Raw genomic sequence first — 23994 nt, 5'->3', positions numbered from 1 at the left:
TGCCTGTAGCACTATATATATATATATATATATATATATATATATGTGTGCGTATTTGATATTTTTCTCTAGTTGGGGTAAGCTGGCTGGTTAAGCGGCACCAGGTTGGTTAATCGAGCGGCGTGTGCAAATCCACGCATTTAATAACCATGGGGACCAAAATACTACACAATAGGAGGATTGTTGGCCAGTTATAGGCATATTGTACGTTAAAACCCATGTGCCAAAAAAGTTGCCAGACTTCTATCCCCCTTGTCTTGTTGCCAAACTTTAAATATGTTTTCAGATCTTACTTGCTTTATAAGTGAGGAGGCCATTCCAGAGAAGGGGAGCATTACCACAATAACGAGTGCCAAGGTCAGTTTGTTGAAATAGATTATTAAAAAGATATACAAAAGCTAGAGAAAAGCACTTAAATGTCTTAATGCGACATGGAATAGAGAACTTGGAATAGAGATCGATTGCCAAGTAATTAGGTGACAGGAGCACTTTACTGTGACAATGTCATGTCAAGAGGTGTTAGAACAATTCTATTACAATGGACAGGTGGGTTGTAGTCATGCACGGGGGGGGGCACAGCGGGGGGCCACACACAACAGCACACAGCACACCATGCATGTAGTGTTACCGTAACAGTAATGGCGGTAATCCTCTGATGACAAGGCATAGCAACAAGAAATAAGATTGTACTTATTATTACATTATTCTGCAGAGCCAAAGTACTTCTTCCAGAACAAACCAGTCATTTTTTTATATCTCTCAATAAAACCTGATCATTTACACACAAAAAAAAGGATTTGGAAAGAATGATGAATGTACGTTGGATAGAATTCCAACTCCCGGTGGTGACTTACTAAATTAAAAAACAGTTTTAACAGAGAATTTAATTCGGACACTCAGTTGACATCCATCCCAGAAGAACCAGGAGGAAATATGTGTGTGTCATATATATGAAATGCTTACTGCTACCTGCACTTCCTAACGTACAGATCTGGCAATAAATCATTGTTATTCTCAATAGGCAATGTCAAACAGCAGGCTGGAGAATATCGGGATATTTCAGCCGGCCAAAAGCATTGAGACAGACGTTAAGCGAGAGAAAGGCTTAGAGACCGCTGAAAGAGTCATTGTGATTAATGCCCTTGACAAAGCAGATGAGTTAAAGATACTGAATGGAGCAGTCCAGCTGTGGTCATAAACTTTGAAACAATGCATTTCCCTGCCGTTTTACACCGAGAGGTTCATTTCCCCTACCTGCAAAGCTTCTTGAATATTTCCATTGTAATCGATTATCTCTGTTGCCCCTTGATCACCCTTTTGTCCTGGGGGTCCCTTTAAGGAAACAAAAGGAAATTATGTTACACAGTCACAGAGTTTGCAGACCAGGAGTGTTACCTTGTTAAATAATACTTAGGGATCGACAAGGTTGTCTAAACCCCCATGAGCCCATTGAAAAGCACCAGACCTGTAGTATGTTTGTTTTAATACTAACCGTCCATGATTTACCATAAATGATATACAGTCCTGCTCGCTGAATAGCGGGATAACATGGATACGCACGGGAGATATTAAAGAAACAGACTCGCCAACAATGAATGTATATTAAAGTACTTAGTAAGCTGCGGGGACTTAGCATAAAGAAAAACACCTGTCAGGAAAGCCCGTCCATTGAAATCAATGGGAGCACTTTCTGCGCATGTGTTCAGGGATATCTACCTGGATATCTACCATGAGCCAGTGCTGGAGTATCTGTGCATTAGAGCCCTGCTGAGCAGGAGATCAAGTCAATGAAAGTCTGTAAGGCTAATAGATGGGGGTTGGGGGAGAAAATGGGGATAAATATAAGGTGACACCCAGCTGTCATATGTAGTAAAGTGTATACGACAGCTGGACTATACCTTTAAAAACATGGTACCGGACTGTAATTTCCAGTTTGGACACATTGTAACAATACCGTGTTGTGTCCGCTGTTTAAATATGCATTAATAGTATCTTCAAGGCCGGCCAGGAACTAAAATTAGGCACTGCCATTCCAAGCACAGCGTGCCAGAATTTAAACGATTTACATCAGAACGGTCGATCGGACGTCCGCCTTCAGGCCAGGCATGACTGTGTTGCATGTGATAAATTCTGTTTAGATTACTTACTCGAGGACCAATGGGACCAGCTTCTCCTTTGCTTCCAGAATCTCCCTAAAATGCATTGTGTATACAGGTGTATTAGTACAATTTCCGAGATTACATTCTCAGCACATACTAAATATGTCCCAAGATTTTATTAGCTGGCATATCTGATTACAGTTAGGTGTTTCCTCCACTAGATGGAGCCAGAGCAGCAGTTTAAAGACGTTAGTAAGCTAGTTGAGATATGGTGGCTTTTTAGTTTTTGTTAACATAACTTGCAGAAAGAAGCCATGGGTTTTATGTTAAAATGCTTGTGCAAAAGGACCATTAGTTACTATTTCCGGAAAGCATAAGGATACAGGGAGGTGGTGCTACTGACCTTTGACCCTTTTGAGCCCCTGGTTCCAGATTCACCTGGTTCCCCCTGTTATTTATCCATTTCAGAAAAAGAAGGCAAAAGAGTGACAGAAATAGAAGCGGTGAGGTTAGTTGTAGCACAGTAAAGGCATTTAGAAACCCTGTCTCCACAGAGAAAAGAACATGTTTAAATAAATACATAACAATTTCCATAAACCTTGCATAATGAAGTTAATTGGGACACGCAAACATTTCTGTAATACAAAGCAAATGTATACAGCTATTTGCAATACTAAGAAATACCATGAGTCCGATACACTAATATGTCTGGGTTCTCGGAATCCGTAAAAAGCCCATCACCAGGATGGGTTGTAAAAGTAAATAATCCACTTGGCCTCAAGCCTTATAACATTTCATACTGTTTGTGTTGAGAGATAGCAATCTAGTTATCAAGCTCCCAATGTGGCTTAGTATTCCTGTACCCTCTTAAAAACAAAAAAACAAACAACTTTCCTGTATCATACCATGAAGCTAAGCAATGAAAGGCTTTGACAGGAGTACTACATGTGTCAAGAAAGATGATTGAAACAACATTTCAAGGCCATAATTGCATTTTTTTCTCATGTCATTTTTATAATGCTTTGTTGATAATGTAAAAAAAAATAAGTATTTCAAAACCCTTTATTCTCAACATTTTGCACCATAATAGTTATGTTTAAACCCATGATTAAGCAGCATAATGTAATTTCTGTAGATGTCACTTCAGTATTGTGGAATCTGCATGCATGGCATTGTGTTCTTTATTTGAATTAATTTTCTCTCTCTTTGTAGTTTCCCAGGCTTTTGCCAATACATCCTTTGGCTTAATTTACTTTTATTCTATACCATAAAAGGCTCTCAGAAAAGTTCTTCTTGTAGTGAAAGCCTTAGTCTACAGTGTCCTGTACTATTCAGTACAATATAGTCAGGCAAAACATCAACGTGATTATATATGTATAACTTCAAAGTTACTTATATACCCGAGACAAAAAAAATGGATCTCTACCTATTATCTTCTAGAACCCAGTGTCAATTTGTTCTTCTTTTTAGTAAACTTTTGCAATAAAGTTACTGTACATATTATTAATTAACAAAACACCCAAACTGCCCAGTTTCATTATTCTCCTCTGCCTCCTTAACTCAACTACCAAATCGGTGCCACAGAGAACACATAGTCATGGCCAAAAGGGCCTACTTGCCATAACAAATTCATGTAATAAAGGCCATTGAGAATACCCCATTATAAACAAACAGAGCAGGGAATAGGAGCTCTCAAGTCTGGATGGAAGGTAATGGGAACGGTAGTTCAACAGCAGAAGGATAGACACAGATTGACAAGAAGTGGAATATAACATTATCACAAATAAGAATACCAGATATCCAATAATTTCAATAGTCATAGCTATGTTCTGCATTGGTATTAAGCCAGAACATGTAAATTTACTAACTGTTGAGGGATGCAATAGATCACCATAATGCTGTGTGAAACCTATACTGACTATCCATAAGCACATGGTTTATGTAAAATAGATTGTCTTGGATAAAGAAAATAACTTGTTCTGGAATTCATTCAAAGCTGAAGTTTATGTTGGGGGTTCAAGGGAAATTCTGCATCAGTTTTCAGTGATAATCTGAGGAATTCAATTGGAAGGAGGTGACCTTTTGATCAGTCTCTATAGACATCTCAATCAAGTCATGATATAGCACATCTTTTCTATAATGCAGAGCCAGAGATACAGAACAAAGACCGGCAATGACCCTACCATACATTTTTTATTATTCTGATATATAGCTGTTGGTCTCGTCTATTTAAATGTAGATTTGGAGGCAAGCAATGCGGTTCAAAAAAGTTTTTCATCTCTATAAATTAATACCTATTTTTGGTAGTAGATACAAATCCTGCTCATGGAGTTATGCCAGGATGTTTTCAAGATGCGCAGTATAGGCATAAAGCTACCCCTAATCTAAGACAAGATGCTGATTAAGGTTCCAGTCCCTACATTAGGAAAAATGGGCAGAAAAACCTAGATGCCGTCAATATCTATGTTTCCATAAAAAAACTTAAATTCTTCATGTGAAAGTCTGCAACACTCACCTTTTGACCAGGTGATCCAGGAACACCTCTCTCACCTCTTCCAGGGGGTCCTATTTCTCCTCGCTCCCCCTATAAAATAGGAAAAAAAAACTTAATATAATAATTGAAGTGATACTCATTGCCTGCACTTATACTCTAGACTAACATGGCTATCTTCAAACACATTTCAGACTGTCTGCAAAATGTCTCTCTACGTTACATGTATAGTGTGTACAAGAATGTAAATAAAGCTTCTGTACGTGTAACAGTCGTTTCTAATAATACTGCCCAAGAGAAATGCCTGCGGTTAAATAAATAGTCACGTCTAATTAAAGAGCCTTGCATCAAAATAGTTTATTTTACTTTTTTGATTATTTCCATATTTATTATTATCACTTGTCATGGGCAACTTAGACATCCAATAAGTGCAAAGAAAATGAACAGCAAAAAAAAAAACTAAACAGGAAAATCATTTTACAAGAATAAACAACAAAGAAGAATAGAATAATAATAAAAATCTGAGAAAATAAATGTTCTTTTGACATTTGGCCTTCAACTAATTTAACATGATATTGATCTAAATGTTGTTGTTTCGACTTTTTTCCCAAAACACTCATCATTGACCTTTTAAATGATTTTTCAAACTATTTCAAACATTGTATCTGGAATATTTTTATAAGATCAAATGTTATCTCATTAAACTGCAAGCTTAGCACTTGGCTTTTCCCACGTTGAGAAATCCTTTTGCCAATACTCTTAATAACATTTGGAAATATTGATATGATAGCATGGCCCTTTTTCTTTATGGACTTTTTGTTAAAATTAAATGTCCTTTCAATAAATTCCATACCCCCCCCCCAAACCATTGATTTTGTCTAAACAATGGAAGCCGTCGGGTGTTTTTTTTCCTACAACTTTACATTTTTCTTTTTTTTTCTAATATATTTTATATTTACATACTGCCGTTTTTTGGGGGGGTTTTAAGGATGGGAACGGAAGGACTTTTTTTTTTTACTAAAAAAAACCTAAAAACATAAAAATCCCCTGTTCCCACATGCCATTAATAACCTTCTCATCATAAAGACAAAGGCACATTGTTGTAGATTCCACTTGCTCTTTTTTATTTCAGCGTAACCTAGGTAACACAGGTTCATCAATCTCAAATTATATTTTTAAAACACTCTTTATGGAAATAAGGAACCCACACCGTACAAATAATCCAGTGAAGAGAACATAATGTAGCAGTAGGTTTACATATTAAGGCTTGGAGAGATGAATTGTCCACTTAGTGCTAACATTACAATGGTTGGTATGGTGAGAAGAACTTTTTTTTAGACATAAAGTACATTGCCTCCTGTTTTAAATAAATAAATAAGGTATGATTGTATCATCAGATCAAACCAATTTCTTTAAAATGTTGTCTTTTAAAATTCAGCCCAGTTGAACAAACATTTCATTATATGTTGCATGACTTCTTACCTTAGTTCCTGGTAATCCTGGTAAACCAGGTTCTCCCTGAGGTCCCAAAAAGCCAGGCTCTCCCTTAGAGAAATAAATCAGAGATTATAAGACTTTGTTTAAGAAAAATATAAAGTTAAATACATTTTGTGGACGCTATCATTGTTTTAGTGGGTAGAGGAGACAATTCAGACAAATCGTCTATTACGGTTTATGAACTAATCAATTTAACCAAATCAGTAAATTTAGATTAAATAAACAAAAAACACCATGACATTTACTCGATATAATGTTAATGTTCTAAAATAAAATTAGTGCATTATTCAGGTGCTTTATTAGGTGTATCTACCACAAGGAGGCAAACAAGAAATTGGTTGGGATTTTGGATCCTCGGAGTAAACACAAAGTAAACACAAAGGCACAAAGTAAATAATGAGAAACCTGGATATGGATTTTACCAGCTTTCTTAAATTGGGCAAAACACCCTTATTTTTAAGGTTTGGTAAGCATTGCCCAAGCTGAACTCCTAAGTTTATTCTCCTTAACATGCAACTAAGCTTTTTTTTTACTAAAGATATTGGCTACAGAGGAAGGAAGCATGGGGAGTGAGAGAGAATGAGATGGGATGACAGGACGGAACACGGTTATCTGAATCAGAGTAAATAATGAGAAAGGGAGATAGAAACACAGGAACAAAGCATAAGAACATGACATGGGACGATGTTTCTCCAAAGAGGTAAAGTAGAGTAAAATTCCAGAGAGTAAAGAACTGTGGAGTGAGATTGGAAAAAGGGAGGGCAACAAAGACCAGAAACTGAATAAGAAAGAAGGAAGAGGAATGGAGGCAGAAAGTGGTGAAGAAAATTGGGTATCCATAAAGAACTATGAAGGAGCAAGGATATATATATATAGGGAAGGCAAAAGAGATGTAAAAAGAAAACAGAAAAAACAATTGCAACATTAAGTCCACTTGTGTCAACAATTGAAATGTTCCTTTTGTTCTCTAAGTTAAACATGAATATATGTTCATACTTTGTTTAGAGGCACATGAATTGCGTAACATCAACAGCCAATGGAGAAGCAAGCAATGACATCATATGCCAAAACAGAATGCATGCACAATCCAAAACATATACTAAAACAGATGGGGGGTAAGAGTGGTCTCGTCTGGAATATAATAAGTTAACACACTGTGGTTCTAGCGCATACAGATGTTATAACATGAATGATTCTGAACAAAGCAGGCAGACAGCCTGCGGAGGACTCAGAGAAACAGCACACACGTGGTTCAAATCTGTTAGTAAAATAAAATACATCTGCTTAAAGGGACTGTTTAGATATAAGACGGGCCCGCTGCTTCATGTGACTGCTGTGTTCATGGAATAATGATCTCCGTGTGGTGGTGTTTACAATTCTTATCCCCCCAATCCATCTACAATAACCCGTTCAATAACATTCTGCTGCAAACCAATAAACATATAATGCAGGGGATCTCAAACTTGGCTCCCCTAGAAGATTTGCAGAGGATCCCTGTGTCAGCACAGGACACTCGGTGGCTCTTTCATTTTGTTTTCATGAAAAAGGCCTGATCAAAAACTTTAAAACTTAATATTTAGGGATCACGCAGAGTACTGCGGAAAGCCACAGTAACTGTAATGAAATCACAGGTATTTGAAAGTTCAGCCGTCTCTCACGCAAACTACTACCGTTCCAACACTTTAACGAGATGCCTTCACGTGAGAAAACAGTGGAGGCTTTTTGCCACCTTTTTTTCTTACCAGGAGTGTAATTTATTAGCCGAGAATTTGTAGTTGAGTAGATCCACCGGCAGAAGTGAAAACCTCTGCTCTCTTAAGGTTAAATCAAGCAAAATTGTTGAATTGCGTACTGAGAGGCAACCAGAGTCTTAAAACATAAAAACCGAGGACCCAAAAGCTAGTGGAACTAAAGACCCCATGTTTCACGGCTTCTAATCTTGCACTGAAGTAGAAGAGTTTAAACTATGTGCAAGATCTATTATTATTATCTTTGATTTATATGGCATCAGCAGATTCCGCAGCACCATATACTTGATCATACCGACAATGACAAATGTAATTAGAGACAGGAGGTGTGGGATTCTGGTCATCAGACATTACAATCTGTCTGGATTGGTAGATATGCACACAAGGATAGAATCTGCTAAATATGTAAATAATACACCCCATTACCCTCCAGACTGTATACTGGGAGAGTTAACCTCTTACTACCTGCCTGTAAGTAACCGAAGATCTATATCTATATATATATGCCTATTTAGCTTATTATTATGTTTGCATTTTGTCTGTTTCTTTATAAGATACCAACAAATCTTAAATTTTCGTGACATAGATATGAATATGCATGTATGTGTTATGACTTTGTGTCCAAATATTATAGATGATCGCAAGTATAAACGTACATAAACATTTTGTGTCAATTTGTTTTTATATCTAACGACAGATACCTTACTGTTAAAAAGCAGTAATCTTATACTACTTTAATATGGAAGCTATAATGTGCCACTGGATGGTAAAATAACATTGGCTTATTTATGCTGTCGTTCAATTTGATATACGTAATTATGGAGGAAGTACCACTCTGCGGTTTAACAATTTATTTGAACCATTTTGAGACTGCAAATTGACATTTAAGCATTTCATGCTGCTGCAAGCTCACAGCATTCCCCTAAGATTGCTAAGAGCTTTGCATTTCCCAGATTAGAGCAACTATAACAATATTCGGAATTGCTTTATTTATTTTATTATATGCGTGTGATGTAGTTATTAACAGTGTTATTTAACAGCCTAGCCCAAGTTATTGCATTTTTATTTGTATATAGACTAGGCATGAGGGGCTTAATGGTGGCTCCACTGGCGTAAATACAGGGGTTGCAGAGGCCCAAGCCTCCAGGTGCGACCTCTGCGACTCCTTCTTCCTGTCTCTTCGTTCTGGTTCAAAATTGTTTAGAAGGGACCTTTCCGATCTGGACCACACCGATGTGTACTTGTGTGGGTGTGTGAGCATGGATGTGTACTTATGTGTATGTGTGTGTGAGCATAGATGTATATTTGTGTGTGTGTGTGTGTGAGCATGGATGTGTACTTGTGTTTGTGTGTGTGTGAGCATGGATGTGTACTTGTGTTTGTGTGTGAGCATGGATGTGTACTTGTGTTTGTGTGTGTGAGCATGGATGTGTAAGTGGGGTGACATGGAGTGTGTGTTAGTGGGTATGAGTGTGTATAATTTGTGTGTTTACATATGTTGTTTGTTGGAAGGGGGGGCAATGATGGGACAGACTAACTGTTGAAGTTGGTGGGCCCGGGAGGAATTTTTGCACCGGGGCCCCGTCGTTTCTCCCTGGTTGGCTCTAACCATTCTTTTTTACGTCCTGTCAATTCCTGCCTTTTCTCTTCCCCCTACCATTTAGACCCAATATCGAACCCAGCCTTCCTTAAAGGTTGTCTTTGTGCCTAGGGGCACCTGGAATGTATGTCTGGCCGTGGAGATTCACTATTGTGATAATTAAGAAAAAATTATGTGAGTAAAGAAAGATATGGAGGAGAAAGTTAGAACTGGCAGCTATAACACTTGTTCACTAATATAAACTAAAAGTATAAAAGTATATAAATACCCAATGCTTGATTGCACTGTGGAAAATAAACCTATACAATAAATATCAAGGATGTTTTCTTTAATAAATCTGGAATAAACCTCTTGCATTTAGTTTTCCCTTAACTTTATTACCTTGAATGCTTTGGTATGTTTTGGCAGCAGTCACAAGCTCTTCTTGTGATTACCTATGACAGACACGGATCTAGTACTCAGGACAGCATATATTTAGCGCTTCACGTCTTTAAAGATGGTTATAAATAGCCCAACTAAATCTGGAATTTAAGACTACAAAAGCTTGAGTCTTGTAGGCTACGGGACTGCAGCTACAGGGCATGAAGAACTTTGTTAAAACGGGCTTATGGATGTCTGACATCTGTTTTTAATGTTCCGCATTCAACACAACTTCTCATTAAGGTGCAAGACGAAAATCAATGCCAACATCTACATTAGCCTTACAATCTGTCATCCAACTTTAGACAACTTAGAAGGAACTTTATTGCCACAAATCCTCACTTCTGAAAACACCTGTTATAATGTTTCAGAAAATAGGTATCTAACAAGATACTTTCACAATTAAACTTTCAACCAACTGGTATCTGCAGGAAGTAATTTTATGAGCTACGGAACTTCTACTCCCTAATATTATTAAATGTGTCAGACATATCTGATTGTACTTTATTAGAGCATTAGCTATGGTATTTGCAGAGAACCGAGCAATCTCTCAACTTGCACTAAGAATTTTCAGGTAAATTAAACTCCATATGTCCTCCTAATGGAAACCACTACCCTTGGATTCTGTGCAATTCACATTCACGTGTATACTTAAAAGTCTTGTACTCATTAACAACAGAACCATCTGACATTAGGTAACCTATATATGAGTTCAGGATATAAAATAATAATGATAATTAGGGGCATAATTAGCATTTCTAAAGGCTTCAGCTGCAATCAGACTTTGGTCCTCAACCACATCCGCTACAATATTATATCCTGTTGATGCTTAGTGCCGGGGTATCTGGATATGACATCACACCCCGGTGCCCTAGGGATCTATTGAGATTATTCACTAAACTGCATGTTTGAAGCTGATTATGGAGGGTAAACCTTGGGGAGATTCTCCAGCAAGGTGAAAGCTTACTCTTTGTTGTGAAATTATTTTACAGACACCTCTCTATATTGACTGTGTATTATACTTGGCCAAGTCAAGTGGACTAGAGCTGTAGACTTCATCAACTAGTTCACGCTCCACTACCATACAATTAGCATTGAAGATCCAGGGCATTGGCTTAACCTCTTCTAAAGCCAATATAGCTCTTCCATAAAGATTACCAAACTGTTATTTCATTCATTATAGCACAATGAAAATAAAAATGTAGCTTTTGTTAATTAAAAGTATGTAACCACTGATGATTAACCTTAAGTTCAAACCCCTGTGGTTTTGTGATATGCATTTATGACATGGAGTGATCTATAGTGGTTATACAGTATACCTAAGGGATTACTAATAAACTTTATGTATTCATTAATTTCATTGCACCATGTTTGAACTTTGAGGTTATCCCCTAGATTGATGCCCACTCTAATCCATATTTGTAGATAAGGGCTTCATTTGTAAATTTACACGAATCTCTCCTGTAGCCAACTGCTATAAATGTCAACGATCAATTAAGTTCAAGTTGTTTTTGACCTCCGTGCTACCTGAGAACCTCACAGACTGAGAAGAATGTGAGTTCTTGGAAGCTAAAAGCAGGGCTTGAACTTTCAAAGGGTCTTTCTCCTCTTTTGACAACACGCATTGCATTGTATGTTCAGATTTATTTAAGGCAAACATTTTCTACCTTTGTGAGAACCAGCTGTGAACCACATTTTATCAGGTAAATTACATAGATGTTGGCCTGAAAATAGAGGCTCGCTAACTGTTTATAAGTTGGGTATGTCTCAGGTTTGTGGCTATATTTTCAAAGAATGCACACGGTGCATGAGCATTTTATACAGGTCTCTCCTGCTTCCTGCGCCTGGAACATATTAGCACAAAACTTAAGACCAATAAAACTCCTTTACAGTCGCGCCACATACAAGTAGGTCTCAAAATACAGCAGATGGTATCTGTACTACTAGGCACCTTAACGTATTTCTTATTACTATTGCTATGCAGAATGTTACAGCTAATACTTCTTGTGCCTGCAGTAATAAAATTATTTTCAGTGGTCTGCTCTTTATGTTAATGTATGTTTCATGCTTATAGGAACACTCCAGTCCCCTAATTTGGCTGTTGCCAAGACTATTTTCCTATACGATTATAGAAGAGCTCTGCAGATCTACTGGTGATAAATACACGAAATGTTTTACACAGTCACAGGGTCTTCAGATGTTTGTTGAGGTTCACAAGTGTTGCTCTTTGACCGGCTAATCTTGCTTTCTGCTAAATGTGAACGCTCAGATGCAGGAAACGTGGATCCTCATCTCACTGCTTTATAGTAAGTAGCAAGCCTCCCAAAACATCTTGGATTCTGCACCCGTACCAGACACGTGCAAGCATTAAGATAGAATGTATTGTATTGGAATACGAAATAAAGAGTCACTCTTGGTTTCCAAAAAAATTGTGGTCTAGTGAAGAGTAACAACATGGTCCCTTTTAACCAGGGACACCTACGTAAAATGTATATTGTAGGGCTGCATAAAAATACTTGCCCTTCACATTGCATGTGTTCTTTTTTTTGACAAGGTACCTCTATAATACCACAAACTGCCCTGAGTTAGTAGGCCAGCAGGAAAACAACTAGCTAGGCATATAGACCATAATGGGGATTGCATGGGCCATATGCAAACGTCTTCTGATTTAGTTTAAAGCAAAAATCAACAATTTCCATGTTGTCTTAAAGATTAGCCTGATGGTTAGTGAGGATCATCTACTATGGAACATCATACATGTGTATTACAAAATACAAAAAATTTATTAATAGTGTAGTTCACAAATGTTGTCACATAAAGGCCTGGGTGATAAAAAAAAAAGTCCTTACTGCCATCTGTAAGAAGGCTATAAATTGCTGATGCCAAGCCCTAGGTAGAGCAGGGTCAGGCTCTAAGTAGAGCAGAGAGCCACCCCAAGACTTACTATCTAACAGTCTTCTACTCTTCTTCAGGCAGAAATGACATTATGTCTCAAGGGTGTACATTAGGTGGAAGTTACTTCTGGGATTTGCATAGATCTCTGCAGTATGATTGTCTGGTTTTAGAGGAAATCTTTAATCTCCTCCACTAGCCCATTGACAAGTGTGGCGCACTAGGGAGACCATAACCTAGGACATAACCTAGGACATACCACCCCATGCCTACTTGGCCTAGTCCAGATAGACTGCTGTTCATTTGCAATGTACTGTATTCACTCGTATTCATCACCAGTCTAAAACTGCATCATTAAATGTGTTTGCATTTGGAAAGAAAACAATATTACAGTAGATCTTGTAAAGCTCTGATTATTTGTAGCAGATTAGTTCTTATGATTGATACTTATGGGGATCTTCACCTAGGCTATACTAAAAGCAGGGACTTTTTATCTAAGTATATATTCATAGTCACGCACATTGCATTTTATATTTAAACACACGTATATGTATACAGAAACTCATATGTGTGTGTATATATATATATATATATATATATATATATATAGTGGTGTGTATGAAAACCATTCTATTTGTGTTGACTAATGCAAAGAGAAACTGAGAAGAATAAATAAATAACCTATTACAGCTGTGTGTGGCCAGCACTGAAAAGTATATGTACTGATGACTAAAAAAATACTACCAGACTAAACAGACTGATTCGTATCTGAGTGATACACTGCGGTCCTACACCATAATTGGCGGAGACAATTCACTAAAGCAGCAGATAGCAGGATAATTCAGCTCCTTGGATTCTCTATACATTATGAAAGGCCAATCCAGTTAGGGTGTTCTGCAGGAAGAACTCGTTTGGCCCTAGTAAGATTTCTTCAAAGTTTCCTCACCTATTGAACTATGTGTTATACATGACCACTTCAGATCCTCTTGCAGGAGACACTCACTGGGGTTAGCCACCATCATGCCAAATTGGGTTATCAAGGAGTTAAAAATGTCCTGCTTGTAGTATAACAATTATTTTGCAAACAGCTTCATTTAGAAAGAAGTCATCTCAACTGCATACTAAAACAGGAAAACAGTCATCGCTTGTAACCATTGTGGGGTATTATTAAGTAGTCAGAGGTATAATTGCAGCGCAATGGCACATGGCTTGATCCCAAGCTCAGGAATGCAGAACCGAAATTAATGATTTCTGTGACATTTGCTGCCCTGGTATGGATCATTTATAATTAAAAAAAAAAACACAAGATAATCTCTTTGCGACTTGTTTGGGTAAAGATCCTGATGAATGCTCCGTTACTCCACATACATTATTACTTTCTATTCCAAGAGTTGGGCTGTTAACATCCCCCATTAATACCTGTTACAAAGGATTAACTAAGCCACTCGGCCACACGTATTCCATTTGCGATACTAAAAACATCTTAAAAATGACCAACTTGGATTATTTTGGGATAGGAACTTGAAGGGTGTCTACAAAGTTGATTCATTTACATAAATCTTCTCCAACTGGTATTTAATCTAAATGGAAGCATATTTTTGGCGGCACTAAAATAAGGCTGCAATTAAGTGCAATTCAGTAGCTCTTCATTTAAAAAGAAAGACGGCTCTATGTTTTGCGGTGGGTTTGAATGATTTTAAAGAAAGTATCTTGTTTCCTTGCGTTTTACATTGAAATGTTGTGAGCTATTTTCAGAGACTTTTTTTTATAGAAATGTAATACTATAATATATCTGGCCTGCGCTTTAGCCATCACATAAATGGTTAATGGCTTTGCTAATAAAATATAGAATATTATTCAGTTTTCTTACAGAGCTCTAGCATGTGCTGACATAGTATAAATTGAATTATTCATTATATTGGGGAAAAAATAAAATTTTATACCTGAAATACATAAAATGTGTTCTTAAATCCCCATATTACAAAACAAGTCTATGACACAACTTTTAATAAATACAAAGTTTTTGCTACTATTAAGCACATCACAAAATTAAAATGTTGCTTAACCTAACACAACTCTTAGTCTTATGGAAACCAACAATGCACATTTCAGTGAGAGCACTCAGCTGAGATAGCTAAGATCGCCTCCCAATTTCAGTTTGTACCTATTTAAAGTTTTAGAATTGCTTTGAAGTTAAATGGGGATTCATATGCATTTTATAGTGCAAAAAAAAACAAATAAAAAAACAAATATTGGTCACAAAGTGCTTTATAAATGGTCTCATTTGCAGATTGATTTCTTATAATCTAATGATCCTTATATTTTTAGACCTATAGAATAATATACTTAAAATAGTGCTTGTTTTTTTTGTATTTTTTTTTTTTTATATAAAACTATGTCCAGTATTTAAAGTTTGGAAATTATTAATTAAAGAGTATAAAAGAAAGTGACAGATGGAGGAGGCAGGGGATGAAAGAAAGTAGATGAGAGGGAGAAACAGAAACAGTGTGCATTTCATACGAAATGCACAATCAAGCTAGGAAATAAAGATTGCATCCATAATTCATGTTTTATTTATAGCTGTTCTTAGTTCTCAAGTGATTGAATGTTAGATTTTATTTACTTGTACTTAGTTTTAAAATTGCTTGCATTCCCCGAGTACAATCGATACGCAATCTTCATTTTCTCCAGGCGCCTAATCCTAGATAAACAGATAGCATTTCTGTCTGACGGGTGATCTGTCCCGTGGAAGTTTATTCGGGTAACACTAGAGGGCGCTCATTAGAAACACATAGTACTGACAATACTTCACTAAAAGAGAAGAGGTTCTTTTGCATAGTGGGTTGTCTGAAGTCTCTCAGAAGAAAACTACTATGTGTGTTAGACAATATGAACACAACATAAATCTCCGTACTGATTTTATTAATGTTACGTTTCATTCGAAGCCACTTTTTAAAAACGTTTACAGACAATTCAGGCTTTAGAGGAAACGCTGCCTTTCACCAATGATGCAATCCAAAGTTTGGTTATGTCTCAATACTAAATTTGAATTATCGGATTGTTTTGATCCCTGTACAGGATAAAAGTCAGGTCCTAATAACGTGTCCTACACTTAGTACCGACTGTTGTCTGATTTACTGGGTGGAAAAATCATGGAACATGTGTCCACAAAGAGAGCCATAACATTTACTAAAAGCATTTCATAGAAGCAATCCAGTAAAAGGAGCAGCAGCTTCCCCCAGAATTGATTTGGTTAGGGAGGAGCTCAGAAGACAATTCCTAGAGGACCTCAGGATATTGGCAACAATGGCCAGGGGACCTCAGCTACAGATCCCTGCTCGGTGTTGCAGTGATCCTCGTGATGCTTGGGTGAAGGCTTTGTGAGTTTCAGCCTACAGCCAATGCTCCAACTTGTGCGTAAGGAGGAGAGAAGTACAAGCCGTAGCTGAGCCAGTAACAGCATGGGATTGAATATGAGTGATGATGGTGAATCAGCTTGGGCACACTAGGCCAGGTTGTTGCTCAGCCCAGTTTGACCCATGTCCTGTCACCTCTAACCTTTCCACAAAACCTGAACACCAAAACATGCTGTGTTTGTAATCCTTTGTGCGGAAGCAACATAATTATTCTAATCAACCATGACTACGGTAAAACAGAGTGATATGGCAGGGATGATTAATAACAGTACCCTCTGTGTAATTTGCTAGTTTTATTTACACTTACAAGCAATTTAACTGCAAAGAATGGCTCACGGGACATTTCTGCCCAGCCTGAGAGGATGAAATGTCTACTTCATCAAGTAAATAAAGCTGATAATGAAACACAAAGCGTGGGGTGAGACACAGGAGGGGGCACCATAATATAATGATCTCCTCTCTCAGAAAAGTGACAAAAGCTGCACGCTTCCCTGAATAGTGAATGACAAGAACCATCAGCACCCCTCGCCAGCTCCAGAAGCTCCTTGGCCAGATAAGTTTATTGCTTTCCCGCAGCAATTTCAAAGATTATTAAGAATGGTTACAAAGATGCTAAATTTTACTCAGTTGAGAACTATCCAATGTTGTTTGCCCTATAAAAGGTGTAGCAAAGAATGGACAATTTTAAACTCGGGACTATGATATGGCTTCCCAAAAACTACTATGTACAAAGTATGAAATTTTGTCAAAAATACAAAAAAAAAATCAATGTGGGAATGCGTGATAAAAAATATCTACCACATGCCTGGTAATAAAATAAAATAATAAAAAAAATACAAAATTAATTAGCGGATTATAGTGCGCAACAAAGGTGCACCAAGAAGCCTTTTTGGGGGCTCTCCTACACCACCAAGACTCCAGGTGGAAAGATCAGTATGATGAAAAAGACACAACAATATACAATGGCGGGTTCACTAAAAACAACGGCTATAGATGTCATAAATTACTTTTTAGAAAGAGTAGGATATTTACCTTTATTCCAGGTAGTCCAGGAAGCCCAGGTAGCCCTGGTTCACCCTACACAGGAAAATTACATCACATCACAGAAAAGAAAGATACAAATAACAGTCGCTTGTAAGATACACTTATGAGGCACGTGTAGTTAAAAATCGCTGATAACAATGTATAGAAAGAACAACGGACTCTTAGCCACCCCACATTCACTCAGGTACACATACATACTATAACACTATACTGAAATCTGTGGCAAAAGGTGGCAGAACAAAAAAATCAACAACTCTCCTGATGTCTACATTATCTTCCTTTACCCTTGCATGGACAGCAAGAACAATTGGACTGCTACCAAATAGTGACATTAACTTAACAAAATGAGAGAAAAAAAACGTAACAGGGAGGCGTAATCAAGCGAATCCTGAGAACTGGAAGTTAAGACAACTGCTGGGTTCCTGTTTAACACATTTATTACAATCAGGATGTTCCATAAATGATGTTCCTTATGCATCACTAAAACAAAATACAAATACATACTGGACTGTATATGTATTATACCACATACATACAAACATACAGTATAACCAAAAAGAAGGATGCATTTCGTTACTTGCTTACTAATCAGTTAAATCAGATAATAGACTAATTAACAAGCTACTGACTACGCTAGTGTTACAAGCTTAAAAAAATCATGTTTATATAGGGAACAAACTCCGCAAACAGTTCTCAGACCTCCACATCTCTATACCACATCACTAAACACAATTTAAGGCATATTCACTAAAGTAGGAGTTTGCACAAGACCTGAACTTTACATTTCATGGACTTCACTATATATACGGTATATTATGAAGTGCCAGTTCCAGTGAACAAAGCCAGCAAGAGGAGTGAACTGTCCCTATATAATACATAGTTAAGGTGTCTTTCAAGTAATCTCCCCACAATAATTATGCATTATGCAGGGTCAGCAGGGGTCTTCTTGCAGGAGGGGTCTGACCTTCATAATACATAGATATTAGAAAGCTGAAATGTGTAACGCACCTGCAAACACCTACTTTAGTGAATATGCATGATATGATAGCAACTGATGTTTCTATTCACACTTCTCAGCCTCGTATGATCTTTAGCAAGAAAAACTAATGGTATAAACCTGCATTTTTTTTCCGTACTAAATATTAAAAGCAACTCAGTACCTGCTGACCTTGCTGAAATGCCATGTTAAAAACTGACATAACAAATAAGCAAGTGGAGGAATTAACAAAGCCCGTACATGTACAGGCTCAAAATGCATTGTTTTCCATGGGTTTAGGGACCGCTCATTGTCCTTAAGGGGTTAATAACAAAATAAAATTCGAAATAAAACACAAATAAATTCAACAACATTGTTACAAAGACCATTTACTACTTTTGAGACAATGAAAGCCCCTGCCCATTTTTACAGCAATACAACCATTGCATTAACAGTTCCTTTTTCCCCTAGATCCATAAAAATCATCAAAATCTGTTTGTGATGCAAGCTATAGTTTACACGTTTCCAGGTTTGTTTTTTTTACATTATCAAACACATGTTGTTATTTTGATGTCAGGTCCAACATTTACAAAAAAAACAAAAAAAGGATTGTGTAAAAGTGTTAAATGGGTGCATTTTAGTATTGCATGCAAAGTCAAAATGCATGGCGAGTTAATCAGAAGGAGGCAATTGTTAGTTGTTTTAAAAGTTGAAGATCACAAAACTAGAACAACGTTTAGGCTTATCAAGCTACTTGCTGTTAGTGTATATAAGTCCCACAAATAATTAAGAAAACAGAAACACATACATAATAATTTTTCTTTTTACCTGAACTTTTGACTAGTATGCTTAAAAACTGTTTATGGTATTGGTTCATTATCAACCAGTCTATCTATCTATCTATCTATCTATCTATCTATCTATCTATCTATCTATCTATCTATCTATCTATTATCTATCTATCTATCTATCTATCTATCTATCTATCTATCTATCTATCTATCTATTTATCTATGCTCTGTGTTCATGCACTTTCACAGCCCATGGATATTCCTTCTCACCTGAGGCATTTTGATGATCTAATCATCTTTCAATCATTTCAATATAGATGAACATACAGACTTCATATCAATTGATATAGTTATAGGCAAATGTTACCTTCTGTCCTGGTCGACCTGACTCTCCAGGCTCCCCCTGAAACATAAGGTAGAAAAAGCGAGGTTGTAGGGAGATGAATGACTTCACAGATCACAATATACCTAGCAGTAGGAAAAACTCAAAAAAGACACAAAAGGGCACAGCAGCATTGTACCTATGCTACTACCCAAGTGCTATAGATAGTAAACACCATGGCCAAGTAGCTATATCTGAAATACATTGCCCATGTTTATAATCCACCCTTTTACTAGCCACTAGTCATATGTTATGTTATTAATAATCACTAAAACACTTCTATACTTTGAAACTCTCTAAGTTTGACCTGGAGTCTCCAGGTAAGTCTTGGGAATCCACGGCTCTCCAGGTCCATTTTTCTCTCTCCATTCATTGGAGGGATTTTTTTGGACATGCCCACTCCTTGTCTACTTCCCCACCCACTCCACTAAAGGTAGCCCCACCCCTTTTGTAAAGCCACTCCCCCCCAAAGAGGGAGAGATTCTGGTAGCATCCCCTGGAAGCACATATAATAGTACATATAATGTAAATGTCAATGAAATCTGTTTTTAGATTGTAAAGGAGAATATGGAGCGGATTCATAGATGAGAGCACAGAACTAGTGACACTATGTCCTTGTTTCACCTTCATCTATATTTCTTTGCTAACCTTTGGAACCTGACAAAATAAGGACCTTTCAGCACACTATAAATTGTCTTCATAATTGGAATTCTAAAAGGGGCATCTTGAATTATATTACCTTGATCCCAGCAGCAGAAGATCCTGGATCACCCTATCAAAAAAAATCATATGAATTAATGGAATTTAAGTGGTTTGAGAAATGCTTAACAAAACAAGCTTGGTACCATAGATCTTAAGAAGGTACAAAAATGCCTTATTTAATTGTTGGTCTACATCTTCCTGGGTTATTGTTGCCATAAATATTTTGGAAAAACATGGATCAGATGCTGCAGTAAAAAAAATAACTAATGCTGCAAATCCATACATATCTGCAAACTTCAATTCTAACTTGTTATAGATTAATAGTAACTAGATGTTCACACCACTGAAGCTTTCTGATAAATGAGTTAACAAATACATGCAATGTGATAATCCATTTTAAGGTTTAGACGTCGTACATGGGCCATTTGTATTCTAGAGAAGACCATAACAGTATTTTTGTATCTGCTTCAGTGGCACCACACAGATTAATGTTTGCTTGCAGATGAAAAGCAATGATCTATCAAAGCCCCACAGTCCATTTCTTTATAATCACTATAGCCGATACGGCTTCCACTGGCACAAGAGTACTAAATGAATTCATATGAAAACATTCTCGGTATGTCATTCTTAACCCTGTGTAGTCTTTCTTCAGAAAGTATGAGATAGTAGGTAAAAATGATCATGATAAATGTCCTGCTACACAGGAAAGGATAAAAATTATTGCTAAACAATAATTGTTCCATATATATATACTGTATGTATATGAAATATATATATATATATATATATATATATATGAACCATACAAGTAGTGAGGCTATTATTTTATTAGCATATATTAACGATTCATATCGTTCAAATGCCAGTTCATGGTTGAAAACAACATCTTAAAGGAAAGAGAAATGCCTGAACATAAAATTGTTTATTACATAAACCATAACATATTAAAGAAAGCTGTGCTTGTAAAAATCATTACAGAGGCCGCCAACTGCTAATGTCACAAACACAGTGATAATGCCCCCTGCTTCCTCTCAGTAGGGAGTAACTTGTGCGTATATCGCGAACTGACGTGAAAATATATGTATAAAACATAGCGGAGTCTTCTGGTATTACTAGCAGAACTCCCTTGCACTGTTAGAGATAACCCCCAAGTTGGAACTAGTTGGAGAGCATGTGGGCTACAGGGTAGCGTGTGTTGGACACAAACTTGTCACATTCTACCAATAAATGTCAGTGGCTAGTCCAGCAGGTGCGACTGTAATTCACTACCATCCCTCTCATTCAACTGTAGACATACATTGATCCTCAGACTTTAGGTTTTACAAGTTGATGTCATGGGTGCTGAGGTCTGGGATGGAGGGGAAGACTGTGTTAAATATTTTTTTTAATTTCCGTGCCATATCATGATATTTTGGCCACAAGAGTCTGGACAAATTGTTGGCAGGCTGGAGGATTAGATGAAACAACAAAATGGGACAATAAAGAGTTAATTTTGAAGAGTGTATGCTTCCTATGGCTTGTGTTGAAGTTTAAGATGTACAGAAAGGGTCTGCTCCGATAAGGCAAAAATCTGATCTAGAAAAAATAATTTGGTGTCTGGACAATGGCTGTTCTGCAGATAGTGGAAACGTTAAAGTATTCTTTACTGGCGGCAGCTCTGCTTATTTTATGTGGATTTATGACAAACACCAAGGATTATCCACAAATGTCTTCGACAAGGCTGCACATTTTTCCCTTCTATAAACAAAATGGTTTGAACTTTGAAACTGTTGTGTGGAATCAGGCTGTTGGAAAATCTAATCTGCGTGTTGCTTAATTACTTTCAAGATTCATTTGTGGAAAATAGAATTACAACCTACAAACTAGAAACAAATAAGGGAAAATTCCACTTTCTAAAGAAAGCCATCTATATGAACAAAAACCACAGGACCAATAACTGTGTGGCACTTACAATGATGATGGGGCATTTGCCTTTACCATTGGTTTTATCCCCAGCAAAGGGTACTGAGACATTTATGAATCTCTCGTGGCCCCTTTAAGTTGTGAGTTTGTGGATGTGTGACCTGTGCCAGCAATGCCACGTGTTTCTCTGTGGGCCAATGCAAGCCAGATCCAACAGTTACACATCAATTAACACTTAGCGTCCAATTCTGCTAAAATATATTGTCTTTTGCCATGGACAGAGCTGCTACTGTCATGAATTATGTTCCGTTGGGTAGTTCTATTTTCTATTAAGATAGGCTTTCAGCAGCAACTAGCCATATCAGCCTTAACAGTGAACGTTGTGGATCACTCCAATTAACATTTAGTAAGTTCATTTCTTGACATCTCCACCAACGCAGACGGTTTTTGTAACACTCCTGCTACCTGGCATGAGTCACCAAAACTGAGAACACTCAGTATATACCCAATGCATATTACCTTGCTTCCTGGTTCACCTTTTGGGCCACCTTCACCAGTATCACCCTTAGGAGTAAACATGGATATTTGTGAATATAATTGCATATCACAGATAATAACAATTTGCACTTCTACTATTATCATTTTTAAGAAAAACAGCAATGCAGAGCACTTCGTAAAAGAGTTTAATGTTTCTTTACCTCCGAATCACCACACTGCTGCTCGTAACCTACTAGAGCAGCAGCCATGTCTACTAATCTCGTCATCCGTTGCCCTATTATCCCGCAGTGTGAACTACAGGGTTCCCACAGAGACGGAAAGTAGTAATTTACTCTTTATTCCCAAGTTGCACATTAGGTTTTCTCATGTATCACTGATCAATGGTCTAAGCGGTTTTTTTTTTTAGAAGTCACAAAATGAAAATAAGATATTAACCAGTTCTGATGACTGTCGTGCTGGATGTGTTCTCAATTTTATTATTGTTTTCAGCTGCAATCAATCAATCGGTAATCTTCAAGAGCCATTCCATACATAAATTTCCCTTACATATGAATTACAGTTAAGTTCCAGTCCAAACATGATTTATGAATTATCAGAAGATATTAAGAATGGACCCATTGTTCCGTAACTGCGGTTGTGGTTACCACATGGCTGAGCTAATGAAAGGTCACAAGCATAAGAAAAGTATCCTATGCAACCAGCCACCAAATGATCTCAAGTGAATGGTATGACTGCTAAGACATTTTGATAATGATATTCAATCCTCTTTAAAATATGTATTTCCCCTGCATGCTGCTTAGTTTCAGACATTCACTATTATTGTCACCACTGATATACCTGGTGTTAGCTGTTACTTCCATTAAACTAGAAATGCAAGCATGGTGAGGTTTTTTCCTTACTTATTTGCATCCTATGTGTACAGTAATATGAAGTGTTAGCTTATAATCACTTTAAAAAGGTGATCAGAGATGAATTCCCACTGAGCAAGCCGCTATGAGCAAGGGTGTCATTGGAAGGATGGGGTGAGGTTACCCAAGTTCCACCTGCTCTTGGACTAACAAACATTTTGCTGCTCTGCCTGTCCACATGCCTAGTGGTGAAGGGGTTCTACATCAGGTCCCAAATATAAACACTTTGGTCCCTGGTTGAGTGGTTACGTTCATTTTCAGAATATCCCGATACATTACCATCTATATCGGGAAGAGCACCCATATTTTACAGTATAAAACATAACATTTTATATGCAAGCAATTACCAAAGTACACAACGCTGGCTGTCTAGATGGAACGGGTATGATTATACTTTTGCACTTCACTGTTTAACTCCTAAAGTTAGCCCAATCTTTGATATTATTTTGTCAGGAGATGCCACATCATTAATACAACATACAATTTTGTTACAGAGCAGTTCTGCAAAATATTAATCTCTGAATAACCAAATATGTAAAAGTAAAGTCAAACCTTCTCTCCGTGTTCTCCAGGTTCACCCTGATTAAAACAAAGAAAAAAATCAGAATCATTGCATTACATGTCTAGG

The 23994-nt window shown here is 37.1% G+C and overlaps 1 protein-coding gene across 1 annotated transcript in view; it reads right to left on the bottom strand.

Moving 5' to 3' along the window:
* Positions 1 to 23994, bottom strand: part of COL25A1 (collagen type XXV alpha 1 chain) — a 195896-nt gene that overhangs the window by 20088 nt on the left and 151814 nt on the right. The window contains exons 16-26 of the mRNA XM_053461495.1: positions 23919 to 23945; positions 22480 to 22524; positions 20096 to 20128; positions 19342 to 19377; positions 17196 to 17240; positions 6073 to 6135; positions 4615 to 4683; positions 2503 to 2547; positions 2148 to 2192; positions 1255 to 1332; positions 629 to 652 (exon numbers count right to left, since the gene is read on the bottom strand). Of these exons, the coding sequence (XP_053317470.1) occupies positions 629 to 652; positions 1255 to 1332; positions 2148 to 2192; positions 2503 to 2547; positions 4615 to 4683; positions 6073 to 6135; positions 17196 to 17240; positions 19342 to 19377; positions 20096 to 20128; positions 22480 to 22524; positions 23919 to 23945 (510 nt within the window). The remainder of the gene's footprint in view (positions 1 to 628; positions 653 to 1254; positions 1333 to 2147; positions 2193 to 2502; positions 2548 to 4614; positions 4684 to 6072; positions 6136 to 17195; positions 17241 to 19341; positions 19378 to 20095; positions 20129 to 22479; positions 22525 to 23918; positions 23946 to 23994) is intronic.

This window comes from Spea bombifrons, chromosome 1 (assembly GCF_027358695.1).
Source record: "Spea bombifrons isolate aSpeBom1 chromosome 1, aSpeBom1.2.pri, whole genome shotgun sequence".
NCBI classification, from domain to species: domain Eukaryota; kingdom Metazoa; phylum Chordata; class Amphibia; order Anura; family Pelobatidae; genus Spea; species Spea bombifrons.
The sequence above is the reverse complement of the archived record's forward strand: the minus strand, read 5'-3'. Positions and strand labels throughout refer to the sequence as shown.